This window comes from Diadema antillarum, unplaced genomic scaffold, assembly GCF_040938485.1.
Source record: "Diadema antillarum isolate AM-2024a unplaced genomic scaffold, OU_Dant_1.0 seq00001683_RagTag, whole genome shotgun sequence".
Classification (NCBI taxonomy): Eukaryota; Metazoa; Echinodermata; class Echinoidea; order Diadematoida; family Diadematidae; genus Diadema; species Diadema antillarum.
Genome location: NW_027272378.1, coordinates 471,369 through 493,155, shown reverse-complemented (window position 1 = coordinate 493,155; position 21,787 = coordinate 471,369). Strand labels below are relative to the sequence as shown.

Here is a 21,787-nt window from a genome sequence, read left to right as displayed (position 1 = left end):
TTCTTCCATGCCAAAACTTAGATTTGTTCCCCAGTGAAAACATATATTTAAAATTGTGAAAATGTATTATGCAGAACTTGATTGGCAATATTCATGCACATACAAATACCCAATGGCATTCCCAGATACCATGTTTACCTGTTCTCTTCATTGCTTTGAAATAAAGATGAAAAAAGTGGAGCTACATCAACTATTTTTACTATACTAGTATTCAAATTTGTTGAAGAATCAGGTGGAACATTAAACTTTAATAAAAAAAAAAAAATAGTTACAGACACTATACAAGAGGCGTAATGTACGGAAGACACATACGCACAAACCAAGCATAGTGCGCTCGATAACAATTCATCTCTCTGACACTATTAGGGTTGTGCGCTATTCCCTGTCAGTCAATTAAAGTCTGTCAATGTCGGAAAATTCCTGAATGAGTGATGAGGACATTTGATTCCTTTAGTTTGAGCCACAATAAACCATGAATAAATAAAACTGTCTTGATGTCAGAAGTGAGAGGACTCTTGATATCATTTCATTGTGTATGTATTTTTTTCTGCCATATTTCTCAACAGGCTCCAGCTCGCCACAGTCTGTGAATCAGGTCTTTTCGGTCTACTGGTATGACTGGGCCTTTGTGGCATGTGAGTAGTGAAATCCTTTTTGTTATAAAATGTACTTCAATTTCAGATATAGTCTGTTTTATTTCTCCACTTGTATGAATGATATCATTACGACAAGATCAACAATTTTCACATGAAAATATAAACAAGGTATTCAGAGGAAGTAAATAATTACGTGTATAATATGTGTACATATATATCATTGTATCATTGTATCTTAAGTTTATACATGTGGAGGTGACCAGTTTTGATATGATTCAGCAGTTTGCTTACCTTGGATAACATCCTCCAGGCAATGTTGTTTCTAATATACAATTTATCTCTATTTTTAATTTAGGGAACAAAACACATAAACACATAAACAGTGTGAATTTCTGAGTATTTTCAATATCATTCGACTGAGGAGAACAACACAAGAGGAATATAAGAAGACAGAAATAAATTTAGAGGCAAAGAAGGGGATACCTGAATAAGGAAAAGTTGAGAGAAGCAGAGAAGCAAAAGTATCCAGTGTGTAGGAGTTTGAAATTATATTATTTTCTTACCCCTCCCCAACCTCAATCTGATTCCTTTCAGTTAGAGATCACTCCTAGCCCTTTGTGGGAAGACGCCTTTCCACCAGCATGCTATCCCCTATACTATACCCGTAGGGGTTTCGGCTCTATGTGATCACCCTCAGAGCAAGCTCCTCAGATCATAGCATGGGGTTGAGATCCCTGGGAGCGAAAATATCAGCAGTGCCCCCAAAAGCAGTCCATATCTGTACATTATTATGGCTTATTGGTAAATTAAGCTTAAACGTTTGTATTTGGCAGCATTAGTTTAAAGCAATGGTTCACTTCCAGCGTGACTTCTGTTTTGTTGTGTTTTTTAATTTTTTCTAAGTTGTTCCTGTAAAATGTTACAGAATGAATAACTTTAACATGTTTTGCCATAGGCGTGTATGTGTCTTGATATATGTGACCCTGCACCTCAAAACAAACAAAAAGTCGCCAGACATGAATTTTTAGGTAAGACCATATTCTGAAAGAACAGACTTTAAGCATTAAAATGATGTATAACTCAAATCAAATGGACTCTCCTAACCTATCTAAATATTGGAAAGAAAGCACAAACTCAGGAAAAGTGTGAACTGAGAAAAGAGGCTCTGAAGTACAGTGTCTTTTCAAGCGCTTAATCTTTGCCAAACCGTGCTGGCTGTGCGATGAATGGAACAAAAAAACAGGAAGTAAACCACCAGAGTAACAACAATGAAGGGATTATCAGATTAAACTGAATTTAAGCATGCCTCATTAACACATTCTGTCCATAATTAATGCCAACTTTCAAAGCAGTAGCACTATCCTTTCAAAAGTTATTAGAGTTGAAAGTGAAGAGTGCGGACAAGGTTTTTCAGAAATGAAAAAGGGATTCTAAAGACACACCTAATCACACTATTCTACCAAATATGTTAGAAAATAAACTGCTAAAAAAAAACCACTTTCCTGCCCGTTTTATGATACCAAATTTTAGCATAATGTAAAAGAAGACCTGCTCTTTCAGAAAATATGAAAAAGTCAAGTTCGGCTAGGTTGACCCATTTCACTTATTTTCAGTCCTCACGCAAAATCAGTGTGTGCGACTTTATGTTCGTTTTGAGGTGCACGGTCACATATGTAAACCTGTTCATGTGACAGATATTGCACTGTTTAGAGTATGTGATCTCTGCCACATGTTTCTTTTACACACAGTCTACCTTCTCGAAGTAGTACTAAAGATACTGGGTCTCGGTCCAAAGGGCTACTTTACAAACGGATGGAACTTGTGAGTATATCAACGTTCATGCCAGTCATCACTGGCAACTCTGCAAAGAAAATCACTAAAGCTCTGGTTATCCAAGCTATTGTTAATGCACTCAACGTTGATCATTCTTGTTAATAAGATGAGGCAGAAAGGTGCATAGTTTAGGTTTTGCAATGTTTCAGTCAGGAATGGATTGTACTTAGAGTGATTGCATCACAGAAATTTGTATATGTCGGACTGTGAGAGAATATGGAAATGTAATATTGTGGTGCTAAGCATGCATTTTTACCATATATCTATGAATGAACATTTAATGTCAATGTTACGATGCAATTCCACTCCACACCATGCTGAAGTTGGTTGTGATGAAAAGAGTAAAATCTAACCAACATATGATAAAACTTTTATCAAATGTAGAACCCAAATAAAAAGTAAGTATGGTGTAGAATTGTACTACAACAATGGACAGCCCAGGAAATTGTGTGTGTCCTGCACTACTTTCCATAGAAAGCAGTAAATGCATTGACGATGAGCTGATTTTGCTACAAACATGCATTTCCCTAAGGCACCTGCCCAAGTATACTAGGGACTAATCTTCAACGAAATTAAGATCTCTGTTTGTGTGATAGGGTGGAGGCACAGAATGATTGAAATAACAAAATACCAGTAGATTCATGATAATGATAATAGTTACAATAATGATAATAATGATAATAATAATAATAATAATAATAATAATAATAATAATAATAATGATAATAATAATACTAATAATAATGATAATAAAAATAAAAATAATGATAATGATAATGATAATAATGATAATAATAATAATAATAATAATAATAATAATAATAATAATAATAATGATAATGATGATGATAATAATAATGATTAATGATAATGATGCTGTTAATGTGATGATCTGATTTTCCCTAGCATATCCTCTTCAGTGTTAACACTGTTCTTCCAGACAGCCCTGCCATTATTACTACTGTACCCCAGCATTGCCCGGTACCCATTTATACCTCTTAGTGTTTTAAAGAATAGTAATAATAATAAATAAATCTTGTCCCAGGACAGGAGCACTTGACAGGACTTGCACTTGGAACCTTCAAGTCAAGAGTCTTTTCCACTGTACCACAGAGCCCCCACATGACATACAGACACAACTCTACTCATTATATAGTCTGTATGTCTGATCATCTCTTTCCAGGTTTGATTTCCTCATCACAGTGACTGCCTTCATAGGCCTGGTCACACAGGTAGTGGACAAGTCCTTCCATTACATCATCATCCTTCGCCCGGTCAGACTGCTGAGGTAAGCTAGACCAGGACCACACCCCACCCCCATCTCTCTCTTTAGGTTTACGCCATTTGTCAACCAGCGGGCTTGCGTGCCAGGAGTTAATATCATGATGGTGATGATGATGATGATTGTAATTTGCCTTATTATTATTTGTATTATTGTTATTATTATTTATATGACAAAAGAATATGAAAAATGAAAACGTGACTTGAAGTACAATGGCATAGAATATGTAAGAATGGAACAATGATACATGTACAGATTATTAAGAGGAATGATGCAACATGTGGCTCCTCAGAGCTCACAAAAGTACAAAAAGGATTTTGCTGTGGCCCCTCGGCATGCGAGTTGTAGTAAGAGCTGTAGTAGCTGGCATTGAAAAGAATAGTTATAAAAAAAATACTGCTCAGAATAGTAGTGATAGTACAATGTAGTAATGAGAAGAAGCAAGGAAGAAAGGAAAAAGAAAGAGAAAGAGGAGGGGAAGGGGGAGGGGGCTTCTTTAGGAAAAACAGCCATTGTATTCAAGCCATTTCCTGGATGGCAAGCCATTGTTGCTCTATTTCTAAAGGGGTATACCATGATTGTAACTTGATATTTCCCTCTCTTATAAAATTACAGTTCAAATGGATAAGACAAACCTCATAGATTGAGAGAGTAGTATTGTCTCAAGTCATTTTCCCCACAGTAAGTGTGCTCACAATTTTCATTTCTTTAATTTCAGGATATTCAAGATAAACCGGAGATACCGGGATGTCTTTGGCACTCTGTATGAGCTGACTCCAAGAATGGCAAGGTAAGGTTTGCAACATTTCTAACACACAAAGTAAGCTGTATTTGGTAGATGCTGTGTGGAACATTAATAATTTAAAGCAGATGTACAGCTACTGTTACTTTAAGAGTTATTTCCGCGTCGATATATATTTTAACAGTTGTATTTCTTATTCAGTACTGACAGTGAATTATTTTTCCATGCGAACATTCGGAAATAATTGGTGCTTGATATTCAAAGTGAAATATAGTACATAGCGCATATGGAATGCGCGGAGATTTGTGAATTTAGGATGCGTGCACACAATGCAGAGACACTTTTAGCTTCATATCAGAGAAAAACAGACATCGCTATGACCTTTCATTGTGAAGTTATAATACAGTCAAACTCGGATACCTCGAATTCGTCGGGACTGAAGAAAATGGTTCGACGTACGCGAATTTCGAGGTACGCGTACGTCGAATTTTCTTCGACTTATCCGATGTTTATTGATGTTCAACGTTTATCGATGTTCAACATGGTGTCTGTTATAGTGCCTACTGATTGTTTGCATGCTTGTCAATTTGAATTGAATCAACTTTTATATGAATGAATTGAGTGAAAATCGGAAATGAAATCAAAATTTCAGAAATAAAGATTTTGGTGGCCCGATCGCGCCACCAAAAAAAAAAAAAAAAAAAGTCGGATGTTTGCCTTTACTTTTCAAAATGAACAGCGGTAACAATCGGCTACGTAAGATGCTAAAATAAATGTCAGAGTTTTGCGTTTAATTGTGGAAATGAATGACGGTAATATTCGACTCGGTATGATACTAAAATAAATGTCGGATGTTTGCTCATACTTCTGGAAATGAATAACGATAAGACTCAGCTCTGTATGGTGCTAAAACTAATGTTAGATATTTGATTTTGCGTTCGGAAATGAATAAGGATAACATTCGGCTCCGGAAGACGCTGAAATAGATGTCAAATTTTTGCTATGACGTTCGGAAATGAAAAACAATAACATTCAACTCCGTACGATGGTTAAATAAATGTCAGATGTTTCCTTATACTTTTGAAAGTAAATAGCAATAGCATTCGGCTCCGGAAGATGCTAAAATAGATGTCAGATGATCGTTTTTATGTTCGGAAGAAAATAGCAGTAATATTTTGCTCCATCATGTCCATATGATGCTAAAATAACTGTCTGATGTTTGCTTTCAAATTTCGAAATGAATGACAGTAACAATCAGCTGCGTTTAATGGTAAAATCAATGTTTGATGTTTGCTTTGACGTTCGGAAAAGAGTAACAATAATATTCAACTCCTGACAATGATGAAATAAGTGCTGGATGTTTGCTTTTATGTTCGAAAGTAAATTGCAATAACATTTAGCTCCGGAAGATGCTAAAATAAATATCGAATGTTTGCTTTGATGTTCTGAAGTGAATAATAATAATATTCAACTCCGTACGCTGATAAAATAAATGCCGGATGTGTGCTTTTACGTTCGAAAGTAAACGTCAATAGCATTCAGCTCCGGAAGATGCTAAAATACATGTCGAATGATTGCTTTTACGTTTGGCATGTTTGGAAGTGAACAGCAGTAACATTCTGCCCCATACGATGATAAAAAAAAAAATGGATATTTGCTACGGTACATTTCAAAATAAATATCAGTAACATTCAGCTATACGTTTCATAGTCCAAAATGTCTGATGTCTGCCTTGACGTTCAAAAATGAAAAACAGTAACATTCGGCTCCGTGCGATGATAAAATAATTGTCAGATGATTCATTTCACTTTCGGAAGTGGACAGCAGTAACATTCGGTTCCGTTCGATAATGAAATAAATGTCGGATGTTTGAAATGAATAACGGTAATATTCTGCTCCGTACGATGCAAAAATAAATAACAGATTGTTGCTTTAAATTTTGGAAATGATTTATGGTATCAATCCGCTCAGTTAGATGCTAAAACAAATAGCGTATGTTTGCTTTCACGTTTGGAAATGGATTAGGATAGTATTCAGCTCCGTAAGATTCTAAAATGAATGTCGGTTGTTTGCTTTTACATTTAAAAATGAATAACGGTAACGTTCGGCTTTTTACAATGCTAAAACAAATGTCGGATGCTAACAAATGTCAGCAAATGCTCCCATTTTCTCATTTCAAACGTAAGTTTTGACCTCCTCAATATATGGGCATCAACTTTTATAATAATATCTACGCCTATTTATCAAATCTTTAAACACAGAGTAAGATGATTGAATTTTCTATTCATTTGTTTTAGACATGGACATCTGTAGCACTTCAATAATGCTTCATATTAATTTGTCTATGTTTAGTAGGACCGATTTAGTTTTTCTAATGTTTTTCCTGATTTTTTTTTTTTTTTTTGGTCACCAGATTTTACTTTCGACCACCAGAAAATAAAAATCAATGATATTGGTGGCCCGATAAAACTTAGTGCGGAGCCCTGTGTATTCTATTCTTCATTGTGATCGGCCTATACTTCCAGATTTTCATAATCGCATTGCTGGAAAAAAAAAAGTTTCAGTGCTTGCGTTCTCGGGGAAGTAAACTTCGTGAAAGGCAAAAAAAAAAAATAGTTTAAAAAAAGGCACTACGAGGTAGATTGATGTTTTGACAGTGGAGCGTGATTAATGGCAAAGATATAACTGTCAACGTAAGCAGGTGCGCCCCGACGGTTGAGAAATCTACGCGCACGGTATGACTGTCTCGATCAAAAATCAAAACACAGTGGTTAAAGAAAAGCAAATGATGGGGCAGCGCGTAGTGCTAGATCGTAAAGCACTCCATTGGCACGGGTGCTATGTGCATACCATGTACGTGTGTTGGTAGGTGTTGGGGATTTTCCTTGTCAGCTGTGTATCGGGTATTTCCTTCTTGGGCGCGCGATTGTTCTGGTCTCAGAATATGCATTGTGAAAACATGTGACATGTCTTCGCTGTCCACGCGCGCTTAATCGGAGATGCTGAGTGATGTTTACAATTTCGATTCGAGCAACATGCTGGGAAAAAAAATAAGTTAATTACGATCGAGACATTAGATTTCCCTTCGATGTAACCGAACTTCGAGTTATCTTTTTCGAGCTACGCGAATTTTAATACACGGAAACTCCATAGGAACAATCGGGACTTTCATTTTGCCCCCGAGGTAAGTGATATTCGGCTTATCCGACGTCGAGGTATCCGAGTTTGACTGTAGTTTGAATGAGAGTGTACAATACAGACACAATTGGATAAAATCAACATATTTTGGCCTACATTTGTATATCTCAGAATAAACTTTGCCTACTTTAGATTGATTTGGCTTGATCGCACCACATATCTTGATGTCTCCTTTCCCTATACTGAACCATTGGCTTTTGTCTCATCACCATGTACCTCGTCTATTTAAGCCACCTTCAGCATGGAATGTGATACCAACAGTGAATGTACATTGTATCTGCAATGAATAGTTCAGATGATATTTAATATGGCAGTCTCAGGGTGCATTCCAGCTTTCTATTAAAAACGGGCTATAAAAGTGAACCAAACCAAACAGTACCAAATTGAGCTATGCCAGATTTATAGTGTTCGAGCACTCTGTTGAAAAAGTGTACCTCATGAGTTATTTTTAGAGGGGGTAATGCCTTTTGTAGCAAGAGGGTCATTTACCTGGTGCCCTTAAACTACGTACTTACAGATGTCCCGAACAAAGAGAAGGAACTCATTTCATTATCATGTACAGTATGTGCATGATTTGCACATTCTTCACATGTGAATTTTTGGTACCCTTCTGGCACATGAAGTGGTCCACTTTTGGCTCTGTTCAGTTTGGTATGCTATACTCAAGGAGCGTTTCAGTGTTCCTCTGGCATAAGTTTGTTGTGGTTCAGTTTAGAAGAGCGCTCGAACGCACCCTGAGGTTAACCCGTTGAGGATGGGCTGATTTTGCTACAACACGCATTTCCCATTGACACCTGCCTGAGTATCTATACTCGGGGACTGGTCTTCAACAGGTTAATATCTTGAAATCTCTTATTTTCCCCGTACTACAGTGTTGGCTTCTGTCTGCTCGTCATCTACTACTTCTACGCCATCATTGGTATGGAGCTGTTTGCTGAGACGCAGCTGATGAATTGTTGCAAGTCAGTCACACAGCCTCTGCTGTTATCTCTTAACTCTTTGGCCCAAATTCACAAAGGTCGTTTAAACCAAAACCATGGTTTATGCAAATTTCTTTTGCATACGCCAACAGACGTCCAGGTACAAATGCGCATTGATTGCATGCCAAAGGTATGCGTATTTCACGCTTATTTAGTCCGTGGTCTGAATTTAAACCACCTTTGTGAATTCGGGCCTTAATGAGCCATGTTCGCAAGCTTGAATCCGTCAACGGCTTGCCAACTTTGCATATTTTCCTCAAATGTATGACTGCACACAAACTGATCAATAAATCACAATATGCCAGAGTACATTTAAAACCTTACAGCCATAGCTTTGACATGAAATGTATACCACAGCAAAGCTTGCAAGCTTTGTAGTACTGTATTTCTGGCATAAACATGCCTTAAAAAAGTTACATAAACATGCCTATAAAAAGTTACATGGCTTTGAATGTAAAAACAGACTGTTTTTCAAATGCACTCATGCATTGTGGTCTCTGAATGATACACATGACACACAGGGGTCTACTGTTACACCATGGCACATAAAGAGTGTACAATATTAGCATCATGCTATTGATGCATTCCCTACGAGATGAAATCACCACAGACATTATGCACATTTCATCAGCTTTCTGTTGCAGGGTTGCCAGTTGGTGTATTTTTACCATACAAGCTACAATTGTATTGTGAATTCCTCATCCAAAATGTTCAAAAATCTTTGTTTTTGAAATAAAAAGTCTTTTTCCCAAACATTGGATTCAGCATGTACAATATGTGTAATTTGTAAATTTCGTGACCAAATCAAATTTTATCTAATATACTTGTATTTGTTGTGTGCAGGAAATGATAATTCAATGTGGATTATTATTAGTAAATGCATGCAACATTTCTATGTACCAAAAAGTTTGACAGTGGCAGTGTACATAATTATGTAAAAATGTTTGACGGTTTATAGGTTTATGCAAACTTGACCTGCCTGAGAAGGAGAAAATGGGTAAACATACAGTTTACTGTTCAAGCCTCAGTGCAGTGTGTTACAAGCTAGCTTGAGTATTAAAGCACAGTCCTCTTTTGACGCGAATGTTTTATACCATGCCAGATTCCTCGTTCTGCCCCATTGCATCCTGTCTCTCACCACTATGCATTATCATTATGCCACCGTCTCATGTGTCAATCTTCGGTGTCGTCATTTCAGCCATAGCTGTATAGGGTTTCGCTCTGAGAGACCCATGGCTGTAGTCCCACTGAAAGAATTTCTTGTGTTGCCTTCACTTGCCCCTATTTGACGCTCTCATCGCAACGATAACCGTGTAGGATTTCATGCTATGAGACAAGAGCATGGCATCCCAACGAAGTAATTTTGGTTCTCTTGTTTACTACCTCTACTGTCTTCTGCCAGAAACGAAACCTTCGCCGACTACTTCAGCAACTCCTCGAGGTACAAGGCCTACTTCTACCTGAACAACTTTGATGACATTCTCCGTAGTTATGGTGAGGCGCTGCTGCCAGGAACAGCACTTCCGTTTAACGCTCTTCTTTCGATAAAGAATGCTTGCTATGTTTTAAAGTTTGAATGTTATGCATCTCAGTGCATTGCATATTAGCTGTCCGCTGTGATACTTACAATGTTGTTTGCATTGTTTCCTCTTCTAAACCTTTTGAAAGGTTATCTTCTGTATCTTTTTTTTTTGTAAATGCAGGAATGATTTACAGTTTTACTGTAATCCAAAATGGGAAGGGGGAATGTAGGATTATAGCTATAATTAGTGATACACCTTGGGAATTTTATTGAGGATACTTCTCTCACCTCCCCCCCCCCTTTTTCATTCTCCTCTATTCTTCTCCTCTGAACTTCTTTGTGTCTCCTTCAATTTATAAACGTCAACGTCACTGCACCTACAATTATTTTTTCTCTCCTTTCCAAGAGAGAGAGAGAGAGACATTTCATATAAATGTACAGCAGTATTTTACGAAGTGACGTCTTGAAATGTACATAACTTATACAATTTCTAAGTTCCAGCAATATAGCGATATCTACTGGTTCTCACCACTGCCATAAAAAAGAACAGAAAAAAAAAAAACCTGAAACAGAAGTAACAACAAAACAACAAATTTTCCTCTCTCCCATGTTGGTGTGAAAGTGCAGGTATCATGCTGACTTAATCTTGGATTTCAAGCTTCTTAATTAACTAGTAAGCTATCTAACTTGCTCAACAAATTTGAGACTACATGTACACTGTATAATGGATTTGCCTACTGTTTCTGGTGGGCTGAATATTTCTGAGCACCTGTCTACACAGCCAGCCATTTCTCAATTGAAATCGCAATGCTGCAGACCAAGATTATCCAAACTAGCCTTCAATAACTACTGCATATTGCAGCATGTTTTTATGTGTGAATCAGATTTCTGTTTGGCTCTGAACATTGAATGTAGAAGCCTTTTTTCATTCAGGCATAAGTGAGATTGAAATTTGAATTTGAGCTTCTGCACAGCACCTGATTTGATCTCAGTTTGTCAAGCTTGTTTTCAAGTTCACAGCTGTTTGGCTCTGTTGTCTTTCTATTTCACAGTCACCCTGTTTGAACTAACTGTAGTGAATAACTGGCATATAATCATGGTAAGTATACAAACCACTGTACTTTTGTTTTTGCCCCACCCCATTTTTTTTTTTTTTTTTTTGATATGCAGTCCAATCTATTTGTCCCTCTCCCAGACAATAGCAAAACCTTAGACAGTGTATTCACACTAGAAGGGCATACTGTATACGCCATATAATTCTCGAGTCTAAATTTTCGCGAATCGGGAATTCCTGACGATTTCGCGAGTGGTGAAATTCGCGATCGTGGAGTCCTGTAATGAACGGAGAAGTGTACACGCATACGTCACATTCACATCAGGATCAGAGTCAATATTTTCGCGTGTCTTTAATTTTGCGAATAGCACCTGACTCGCGAAATTCGCGAAAATAAATACCTCGCAAAATTTTTGGCGTATACAGTACAGTATATGCTGTTCCTTGTCCATAGGGCACGTCATAGGTTGTACTTTTCTCACCTTTTGGTATAAATTCAGGTTGTAACAGTATAATGTATTACAAACATTCAGCAATCACTCATGCACCTTTGCACAAGAACAAAATCTCTGTTGTTCTTTGTGTGTGTGTGATGAGAAAGAAATACTCAAAGCCAATACACATCGTGTTGCCCTATTGTATCATTTTTTTTTTCTCAGCTGCTGAACACGTGGCGTTGCACATCATTGACCTTTTCCCCATATGTGACCCTGCATCACAAAACCAACAAAAAGTCGCCAGATATGGATTTTTAGTTAAGAGAGCAGATTCTGAAAGAGCAGACTCTAAGCTTTAAAATGATGTATAGATCAATCCAAATGGACTCTCCTAACCTATCTAAATATTGGAAAGAAAAGACACACTCTGGAAAGTGTGAAGTGAGAAAACAGACTCTGAAGTACAGGGTGTATTCAAGTGCTTTAACTTAACCAAGCCATGCTAGCTGTGGGATGAATGGAACAAAAAACAGGATGTTGACCACCAGAGCAACAACTCAGATTAAGCTGAAATTGAGCATGCTTCATTAACACATTCTGTAGATGACTAAAGCCAACTTTCAATGCAGTAGCATCATTCTTTCCAAAGTTATTCAAGTTGAAAGTGAAGAGTATGGACAGGGTGTTTAAGAAATGAGAAGAGGGTTCTATGAGAAACACCTAATCTCACTACTCCACCAAAAAGTGTTCGAGAAAAACTGCTGAAAACACAAGTTCCTGTTTGTTCTATGATCCCAAACTTTGATATAATATAGAAAAAGACTTGCTCTTTCTGAAAATATGAAAAACTCAAGATTGGTTAGGTTGACCCACTTTATCTAATTTCAGTCCTCACACAAAATCACTGCGTGCGACTTTTTGTTCGTTTTGTGATGCACGGTCGCATATAGTGTTTTACTGTATGAAAGAATACTTCAATGTTTACTCATGGTTTTGCAGAGAACATGAGTCATGAACATTTCTTTGGGTGAAGATTTCCAATGCTCTACAACAGGCAGTCATGTAATGTATATGCCACATATTTTGTGAGGTTTTTGTTTCACAAATTTTGCAAGTCGGGTGCTTTTCATGAATTTAAAAATGGCAAAACTATTAACTCCAATTCCGAAAAGAATGTGATGTGCACGCATCATTTCTCCATTCAGCTCTGTTCAACAGGATGGCAAATTTAACCACTTGTGATATTGTTGGGATGTCCCGAATTGCGAAAAATTAGACTCGCTAAATGCTGTATATATATATTTTTTGCGAGTCTAAATTTTTTTGAATCGGGAATTCCAGATGATTTCATGAGTGGTTAAGTTCGCGATCATGGAGTCATGTACTGAACGAAGAAGTGTACACGCGTACGTCACATTCACATCGGGATCAGAGTCAATGTTTTCCCGTGTCTTTAATTTCGCGAATAGCACCTGACTAGCGAAATTCGCGAAAATAAAAACCTCGCGAAATATTCGGCTTATACAGTATATGGCGTATGCAGTTCTCTGCCACATTGGTTCGTGTGGTGACATTCTGGGGTTTCTGTTGTATATGTTCAGTTATACATCTAATGTGTCTGATACTGTAACCTCCTTGGAATTTCATCTTCTTTGTTCACCCTTTTGCTTTTATCTGAAAAGGGAGGGTATGCCACCACCGTGTCAGAGTGGAGTCGGATATACTTCTTCCTGTTCTATCTGTCCAGCATGGTGAGTTTGTGTGGGGTCATCACACTTTTCCCATCCCACTGCACATTAACCCGTTCAGTGCTAGATGAGGACAATTCTGTAGTGTAAACTTTGCACTGAGGATCTGACATATGCATGCTGAAAATTTCCCAATTTCCCAATATAGAAGCTTTTTGTTACGTCATCAACTTCCAGCTGCACGACACGTCTTGCCCTAGCAGAAACTAGAGCACGCACTTTTGATAGCATGCGTCTGCAAATTTAAAAAATGGGCAGCTTGGATTCCCAGGTTCATTGACCCTACCTGCCAAAATATTGAAAATCCTTCATGAAATCCATAAAAAAAAATTCCCAGATCACTACCAAAATTTAATCATCTGTTTATACTTGTGTTATTCTCAACCTTTCCTGTAAATTTCATTCAAATCCGTTATAACAACTTTTTGAGTTATTGTGTACACAGACAAACAAACAAACAAACCAATGCTGATGAAGACATAACCTCCTCCCTTGGCAAAGGTAAATACTAGTATGGTAGATCCCATTTCACTTCTTGCACAAAGCAGGATACAGACCTCACCTGGTGAAGTGGTACACCCCAATTACACACACAAAAAGTGGGTGCATGGTGCCGATCCTCCTCTAGATCTTGGATTGCCCTACGTTACTAATGGTAGTCAGCCGAGGATGTCATCTGGCTCGTGTTGCCATTTTGTGGGGGTTTTTGCTGCATGATCACATACACTGTATTTTGGTGCTATCGATTTATGTTCCATATTCATTCATTAAGGCCATTTTTGTGTATATTTGTTCTGTACGATTGATTCGTTTTCCACCTTTGTTCATTATAAAAGCCTGTTTTATTTTTGTTTTGTTCCGTACGATATTCTGTGTGGTAACGGAGTGACTTGGTTTCCATGGCAGGTTGTCGTGACGATAGTGATAGCATTCATCCTGGAAGCCTTCCTGTTCCGCATCCAGTATCACAAGAAGAAGACAGAGCAGACTGAAGATGCCCAGAACGGAAATGGGGGATGTAAGTTTGGGATGGATCTCTTTCTGTTAAAAAAAGAAGAATAAGAAAATAATCTCTAATTTATTTCAATTTCGTAATTCTAACATTCTTTGTGTGTGTGCCATGAGATTGAACATTGACCTCAAATGTGATGCACATAATGCTGTAAAAGGTATGTTTTACACGCTACAAGACTTGGAAATGCGAAGAAAGCTACTGGTAACAGAAGAGAGTAAAAAAATGAACAATAAATATGAATGCTTTTATCGTGGCACTAGTATTATGTAGCACAAAATGCAAGGAAATTTCCACTTTGCTGACTATGCTATTTAGAACTAGACCTCATTGTCCATGATAGAGATGGGTAGGGCAATCAATTGGGGCCCGTTCCTATCGTGCCAGATGTACAGTGTACAAAGTTTGAGTTTGAAGTCAAGGCAAAGTATAAATGTGAGACTTTGCCTCTGTTCTGCTCTCTCCAGCTGACACCATCGTAGAGATAACCACCCACCTGACGGCTGCTGAGGTAGACAACTACTTCCCTCGGGCCAGGGCCGACGTCAACCTCGGCGTGCTGCTGGGCAACCTCCACCGAATGGTCAGTGATAGTGCTTTTGGGCACACCGAGTTATCATAATGTTCATACGACATATGGATATACAACATGTTGATATGAGACGATATATCTAAAAATAGTCCTTATATAAAACAAGAGAACCATTCTGAGAGTGCAGACCTCCACCTAGCAGCTCCTTTCCACCACTTACCTTTTTCTTCCATAGAGATCTGTGATGTCCACCCATATGTATCCATGCTGGAAATTGCCTGATTTCTCAATATCGAATACATTTTTTGTACATTGACTTCCTGCTGCACAGCATGCCTCACCCTAGCAGAAACTAGAGCACGCACTTCAGTGCGCGTATGCAAACTTTAAAAAAATTCACAGTTTAGGCTCCAAAGTTCATTGACCTACCTGCCAAAATATCAAAAATCCATCATAAAATCCATAAAAATGCCCAGATCATAACCCCTTGAGGATGAGTCCCAAGTATACTCGGGCAAGTGTCTATGGGAAATGGGTGTTGTAGCAAAACCAGTCCTTTCTCAATGGGTTAATCCTGAAATGGTGAAAAAAACTTGGCATGTTAAAGGGGATGGCTAGTAACTGATCAGTGGGAATCAGTGGGAATGCTGGGGGATGATTGTTCCAATCTTTGTGGGATTCATTTAAGAGTACATTATATATCTATTGTTGTGTGAAAATTATTTGCTTCAAAATGGTGTCATATTAAAGTGATGTGCAGTTTAATTGCCCTGTCACTATACAGGCATGCTAACCTGGCCATAAATGGAAACATTAAACTGCACATTACTTGAATATGAGACCATTCTGAAGCAAATAATTTTCACACAACAATAGATACATAATGTACTCTTAAATGAAACCCACAAGAATTGGAACAATCATCCCCCAGCATTCTCACTGATTCCCACTGATCAGTTACTAGCCATCCCCTTTGATTTGATAATGAATAAAGTTCATTAGCTCATTAATATGTATTTAGGGAGAACTGTAGGCCTATCCATAAATTTGGCTATGATGACATTTCCATATATATCCACATATATGTGACCGTGCACCTCAAAACGAACATAAAGTCGCACACACTGATTTTGCGTGAGGAATGAAAATAAGTGAAATAGGTCAACCTAGCCGAACTTGACTTTTTCATATATTCTGAAAGAGCGGGTCTTCTTTTACATTATGCTAAAATTTGGTATCATAAAACGGGTAGGAAAGTGTGTTTTTTAAACAGTTTATCTCGAACATTTTTGGTAGAATAGTGTGATTAGGTGTGTCTTTAGAATCCCTTTTTCATTTCTGAAAAATTTTGTCCACACTCTTCACTTTCAACTCTAATAACTTTTGAAAGGATAGTGCTACTGCTTTGAAAGTTAGCGTTAATTATGGACAGAACATGTTAATGAGGCATGCTTAATTTCAATTTAATCTGATAATCCCTTCATTGCTGTTACTCTGGTGGTTTACTTCCTGTTTTTTGTCCCATTCATCGCACAGCCAGCACGGTTTGGTAAAGATTAAGTGCTTGAATAAACACTGTACTTCAAAGCCTCTTTTCTCAGTTCACACTTTTCCTGAGTTTGTGCTTTCTTTCCAATATTTAGGTAAGTTAGGAGAGTCCATTTGATTTGAGTTATACATCATTTTAAAGCTTAAAGTCTGTTCTTTCAGAGTATGGTCTTAAATAAAAATTCATGTCTGGCGACTTTTTGTTTGCTTTGAGGTGCAGGGTCACATATGTACTTTCACTGACCTTGGTACCCTGACCTATTTGGCACCAGCGATTTCTCCTTTGTAATGCTATAACAAGTGGTTAAACTACATTAATCATCATCATGACTGTTGTCATCATCATCATCATCATCATCAAGTTTTGATCTGGGTTTTTCCTCAAAAAAATTGAGGGGGGGGGGGTTGGCAGGATTGTACCTTTCACACCTCACCACCTCGCAGGATTTTTGGTGTCATCCTTCCTAAAGCATACCTTTCCAAGCCCTTTCTCCACATGTCTGTATATTGTGACTTTGTTTGTTTATTACCTCCGCCAAGGGAGGAGGTTATGTTTTCATTACCGTTGTTTGTGTGTTCGTTAGTTTGTCCGTGCGCAAAATAACTCAAAAAGTAATTAACGGATTGGGATGAAACTTGCAGGAAAGATTGAGAATGACACAAGTAACAAACGATTATCTTTTGTTGGCAGTGATGCGAGAATTTTGAATTTATGAAGGATTTTTGACATTTTGGCAGGTAGGGTCAATGATCTTGGGAGTTCAGGCTGCGCATATTTGAGGTTTGCATGCGCACTTTAAAGTGCGTGCTCTGGTTTCTGCTAGGGCGAGGCGCGCCGTGCAGCTGAGGGTTTATGACGTAACAAAGGCTTCTATATTGGGTGACTTTTAGCACACAATGCTATCATAGGTGGATATCACTGAACTATGGAAGAACAAGATCAGTGGTGGAAATGAGCTGCATGCTTGGGGGAGGTCTGCGCTCTCGGAGTGCTTCTCTATTTTATTTATGTATTTATTTTATTTTATGTTTGTTTGGCCATTTTTGCTTGCAGGGCACTATATGTTACAAGGGATCTAGACAGCGAACCAAGGCAGACCTTAGTAAGACCATGTATGCAGAAGAAGTCAAGGTGAGTAAACTTCAACTTTTGTACCAACCGACATCTTTGGCTTCTGTGAAAAAGTGAATGCATCAAAGATGTTTCTTTCACTTGGATCTCTTTGTTTTGGATATCTCAGCCATTTCAAAACCAGTCCTTATCAAATAAATTATAATTTTGTTTTAGAATTGTATGCTCATTCATATTTCATGATTAAGAGGTCTCTCATTATCTCACAAAAAAAAAGGTTGGAAACCTGAAGCCCCATCTCAATCACAACTATACCAGCCCTTTAACTCTTTATGTGCCATGGTGGAAACCCCCTGTGTGCCACGTTATTCTGAGACATGAAGGTAGTCATGCTTCGAGAAAGAACTATATTTTTCCAATTTGTATAACTTCTACAAATTTCTGTTAAGATGGGCATAATAGTAGGCAAAGTTAAAGAGGAATGCCAAGCTTTGTTTCGATATAAATTGCATGACCACCCTATTTTCCATTTTTCTTTTGAATGACCAAATGCGACATTACTGTAAAGGCATGATTTTTGCACATAAAACCGTGACAGAAACTTAGAATGTATGAGCAAATCTAGTTGGGAACATCGCTTGATAGTCGATCACCACATAGAATGCAAGCCGTATATGAGAGGAACAAAAGCATGAGAAACGCTTTCATTGTGCCGCGGGATAAGCAGTAATTAGCGGATTATCGATCGGTTTTGGCGGCTTTGTTTGTTGAGCAGAATATGCGAAGTTGGCACGCCATCGACTGAGTCGGACGTGCGAACGTGGCACATAAAGAGTTAAAATGTGCCTAGAATTGACATGGGTGCTATAGCATTCATGCTGGTTTGATGCATATTGTAATAGAAAGAAATCATGGTATAAATTGGTTCAGAAAAGATTGTAACAGGGGAGGCTACCAGAGAGTGTTGTCCACATACACATGTGTACCTCGTATGAGGTTTAAGAGTGAGAGGTGATTTCATTTCAGCCCCACTCGGGACAGAGCGCACAGATGTACATTTGTACATCTGTCCGAGATTTCGTGTACAGTAGGTTGGTTTGTGATGTGTTTTGTCAGACACAATTGCATTCCACACTGAAAACATTACTGGAATTCTAGAGTACTTTTAGAGCAGAATGAAGAGCACATTTCTCCTCTTCCTCCTCCTCCTCCCCTTCCTCCTCTTTTTCCTCCTCGTCTTCCTTCTATTCTTCCTCCTCCCTCCATCACCACCTCTTCCACCACCAACGCCCCTCCAGGAATGGATCAAGGAGGCAGACAGGGAGCACTCGGCTGACCTCCACGAGTTTGTGCGCCAGCTGAGCCGCCAGACGCTCCTCACCGAGCTGGACACCTCCTCCGTCACCCCCGACAACGATGTGGACATGCCGGCGGCCACGCCCACTGCCGCCCCCATCGTCCGCCCCTCCCCGGCCACGGCCACGCCCACCCGGGTCAACCCCTTCCTGGGGCGGCCCCTCCTCTCCCGGACCCGCTCGGGCTCCGGCCAAACCCCGTCTACCAGCAAGGAGGAGCCCAGCCTCTCCAGGACAGAGGAAAACCAAGACAACCTACTGTCCAGAGACGAGCGGTGAGGTATGGCTCCCCCGTGGCATCAAACATTGTCCACCTGCACATGTAACTGCCGAGCAGCTATTTATTTGCATTCATTCATAACTAGAAGTGTACATAATTCATGTATCGCTATTTTTATACCATCGTGTAAATGCTATACTGTAATGACCAGACATACAAAGTTATCATGAATGTGACTAAGAGCCTTGTTGCATTAGGAGTTTACCTGTAGACACACTACATTCATTCACCTGCAAGTCAAAGAAACAGTCAGATATGAGATGCGATGCATAAAGAGCCACCTTCATGTACAATCTGTGTGTAGAATCACAAATAACTATAGAGGTTACATTGTACTTGTACTTGAAAAAGATCACATGTGATGCTTTGTAGTTATGCAAGAGCAATTTGGCATATTTGCTGCCAAGCGGAAACCAGCATGGCTACCTGCATGCTTCAGTAGGAGATCGGGACAGAGACGTGTAATACAATTGTAGGTGGGAGAGAATTTCTAGGGCATTGTATCTCAGATGTTCCAGTAAACAGCTGGTCAATTATTGATATTGGAGGTAGTTCGTTTGGAGGCACTCAGATACAGCACAGGCAATACTGCTTGACTGATTTTTGTTTGAATGAGACTTCATCTTGGGGTTGTACTCAAATATCTTGAGGTCCAAATTCATACATCTCCCATTCATTGAATGCACACTCAACTTGCTTGATTGCGAGTTGTGATCATCGTGCATGGTTGATGAAACTTGTGTGTTCAGTCATCAAAGAAAAGCCGTATGCAACTGGTCTAAGGGCCTTCTATGTGGTTTGAAGTGAATGAGGGCCCAATTGACAGACTGTACATGCGGGGAATTACACACCTTCAAGATAATCATGTGTGTGTGAATGCATTTTAGAGTCTTTGTAAAAATGTTATCAAGAAGAAAACCAGTGCTACTTGTATACAAGGTGGGATACTCAAGAATATGTTATAGTGCTTGTATTGGTGCTGTGTCCATCATTGCTACACACAAATGGATAACTTCTTTGTGTCCATGTTGATAGCTAGTGATCCTACACCATCCATCTAGTACAAACACAGTTGTTGGTTGAGCAGGTCAACAAGTCAACTCAAGATATTTACAGTGTATGTGACGTGTGGTACGTAACTCACAACAGCTTGTGTAATTTCTGTTGTGTATAGTTATTTGTAATGCGACTCTTTAAAAGTGTGTGTCATTGATGTACATGGTAAGTCTGTATGAAGGCAGCTATCTGAAATGAAATTATTAAAGAGTCACTGAAAAGCCTCTGAAATCTCGAAATGGGTAATGTTCAGGTTGAGTTTTCATTTGGAGGAACTATCAGTGTAACTTGGTATTTTTCCTAAATATTTTCAAGATTTGCATGATGTCACTGCAAACAAGACAACAATGTGTATTTTGCATGTGCTGCAGGGGTACGTAACATATTGTCTATAACTAAATGATTTGAGATTTGTTATCATGTTTATATAAAGTCACAGCTCTTTAGAACCAAGACAATGGCAAAATAAAATGATCCAGCCAAAAATGTGGAAATTTGATATCCATGTTACAATGTATCCCAAATTTGGTACCTGGTCTACTTTTGGAATCATTGATAGCGCTTTGTCACTGCTGCTATAAAATAGGCAGACTGCCATGATAGCATTTAGGGTGTTTTGCAAACAAATCTTCATCTGTTGTACAGTAGCCTTTATTAGAGGCTTGATTTTATGATAGAATTTGAGTGTGGCATTATTTGGTTGGGGGAAAAAGGAAACAAATGCAGCTGAAAGCTCTTCAACACAATTTCCTTGAATGTGTGGTGAATGCATCCAAAGACCTCTCCTTATGCTGAATGGAGCAAGGGGATTGTGGAACAGCTGTATCCATAAGTCATGCAGAGTGATTGAGGACAAGGTGTGTGAGTATACAACACAACATAAAGTACCCTTCTTCAGGCAGAGCCAGTAATGTAATACGTATCCTATGGGCATTCAAAAACTCATGCTTGAAGTCACGCACATGTAGATCAAACATTCATGGTTACAACGAAGACTTGTTTGCGCACACAAGCATGTCCGATAAAGCTATGTACATGTACGTTCTATACTTAACGCAAGTCTGAATGAAGATTGACATCAGCTAGATTTAATTCTGATCTCTTATGAATTTATCAGATATGCACCTGCTTATTTCTATTAATATACCTTTTACTCTGCCCTTGTGAATATGTAATCAGATTGCATCATTCAAGCATTACTCATACGAGTACAACAGAGGTTATGTGTGTATTAAACTTAACCTTTGAGACTTCGAAGGTTAAGCTGAATTCATTATTTTTATTTTTATTTATTTTTTTTTTTTAGTCTGGCGGGTTGACTTCGAAGAAAAGTTTGTTTTTGTGTGACATCTTTGCGGTCTCTGATAGTGTCTTTGTGTGACATGACACAATGGGAAATGACTTTAATTATAACCTGCCCCCCCCCCCTCCCCTCCATCTTAAATATTGGGAGTGTGGTTAACAGATTTATAATCTCTTTCATATTAATGCAGTGCCAACATTTTACAGATATGGAAATATTGAAGTACTAGATTTACAG

General features: G+C 38.5%; 1 protein-coding gene across 1 annotated transcript; it reads left to right on the top strand.

Annotated features, from left to right (window-relative positions):
- Positions 1 to 566: 566 nt before the first annotated feature.
- Positions 567 to 20,293, top strand: LOC139711673 (two pore channel protein 1-like; the record flags this gene model as incomplete). The annotated part of the gene is made up of 12 exons (XM_071623532.1): positions 567 to 635; positions 2,345 to 2,417; positions 3,613 to 3,717; positions 4,430 to 4,501; positions 8,524 to 8,613; positions 10,034 to 10,125; positions 11,206 to 11,252; positions 13,327 to 13,395; positions 14,299 to 14,410; positions 14,872 to 14,987; positions 17,539 to 17,616; positions 18,855 to 20,293. Coding segments are annotated over 12 exons (1,259 nt in total), but the record flags the coding sequence as incomplete, so codon positions are not given.
- Between the last annotated feature and the right edge of the window lie 1,494 nt (positions 20,294 to 21,787).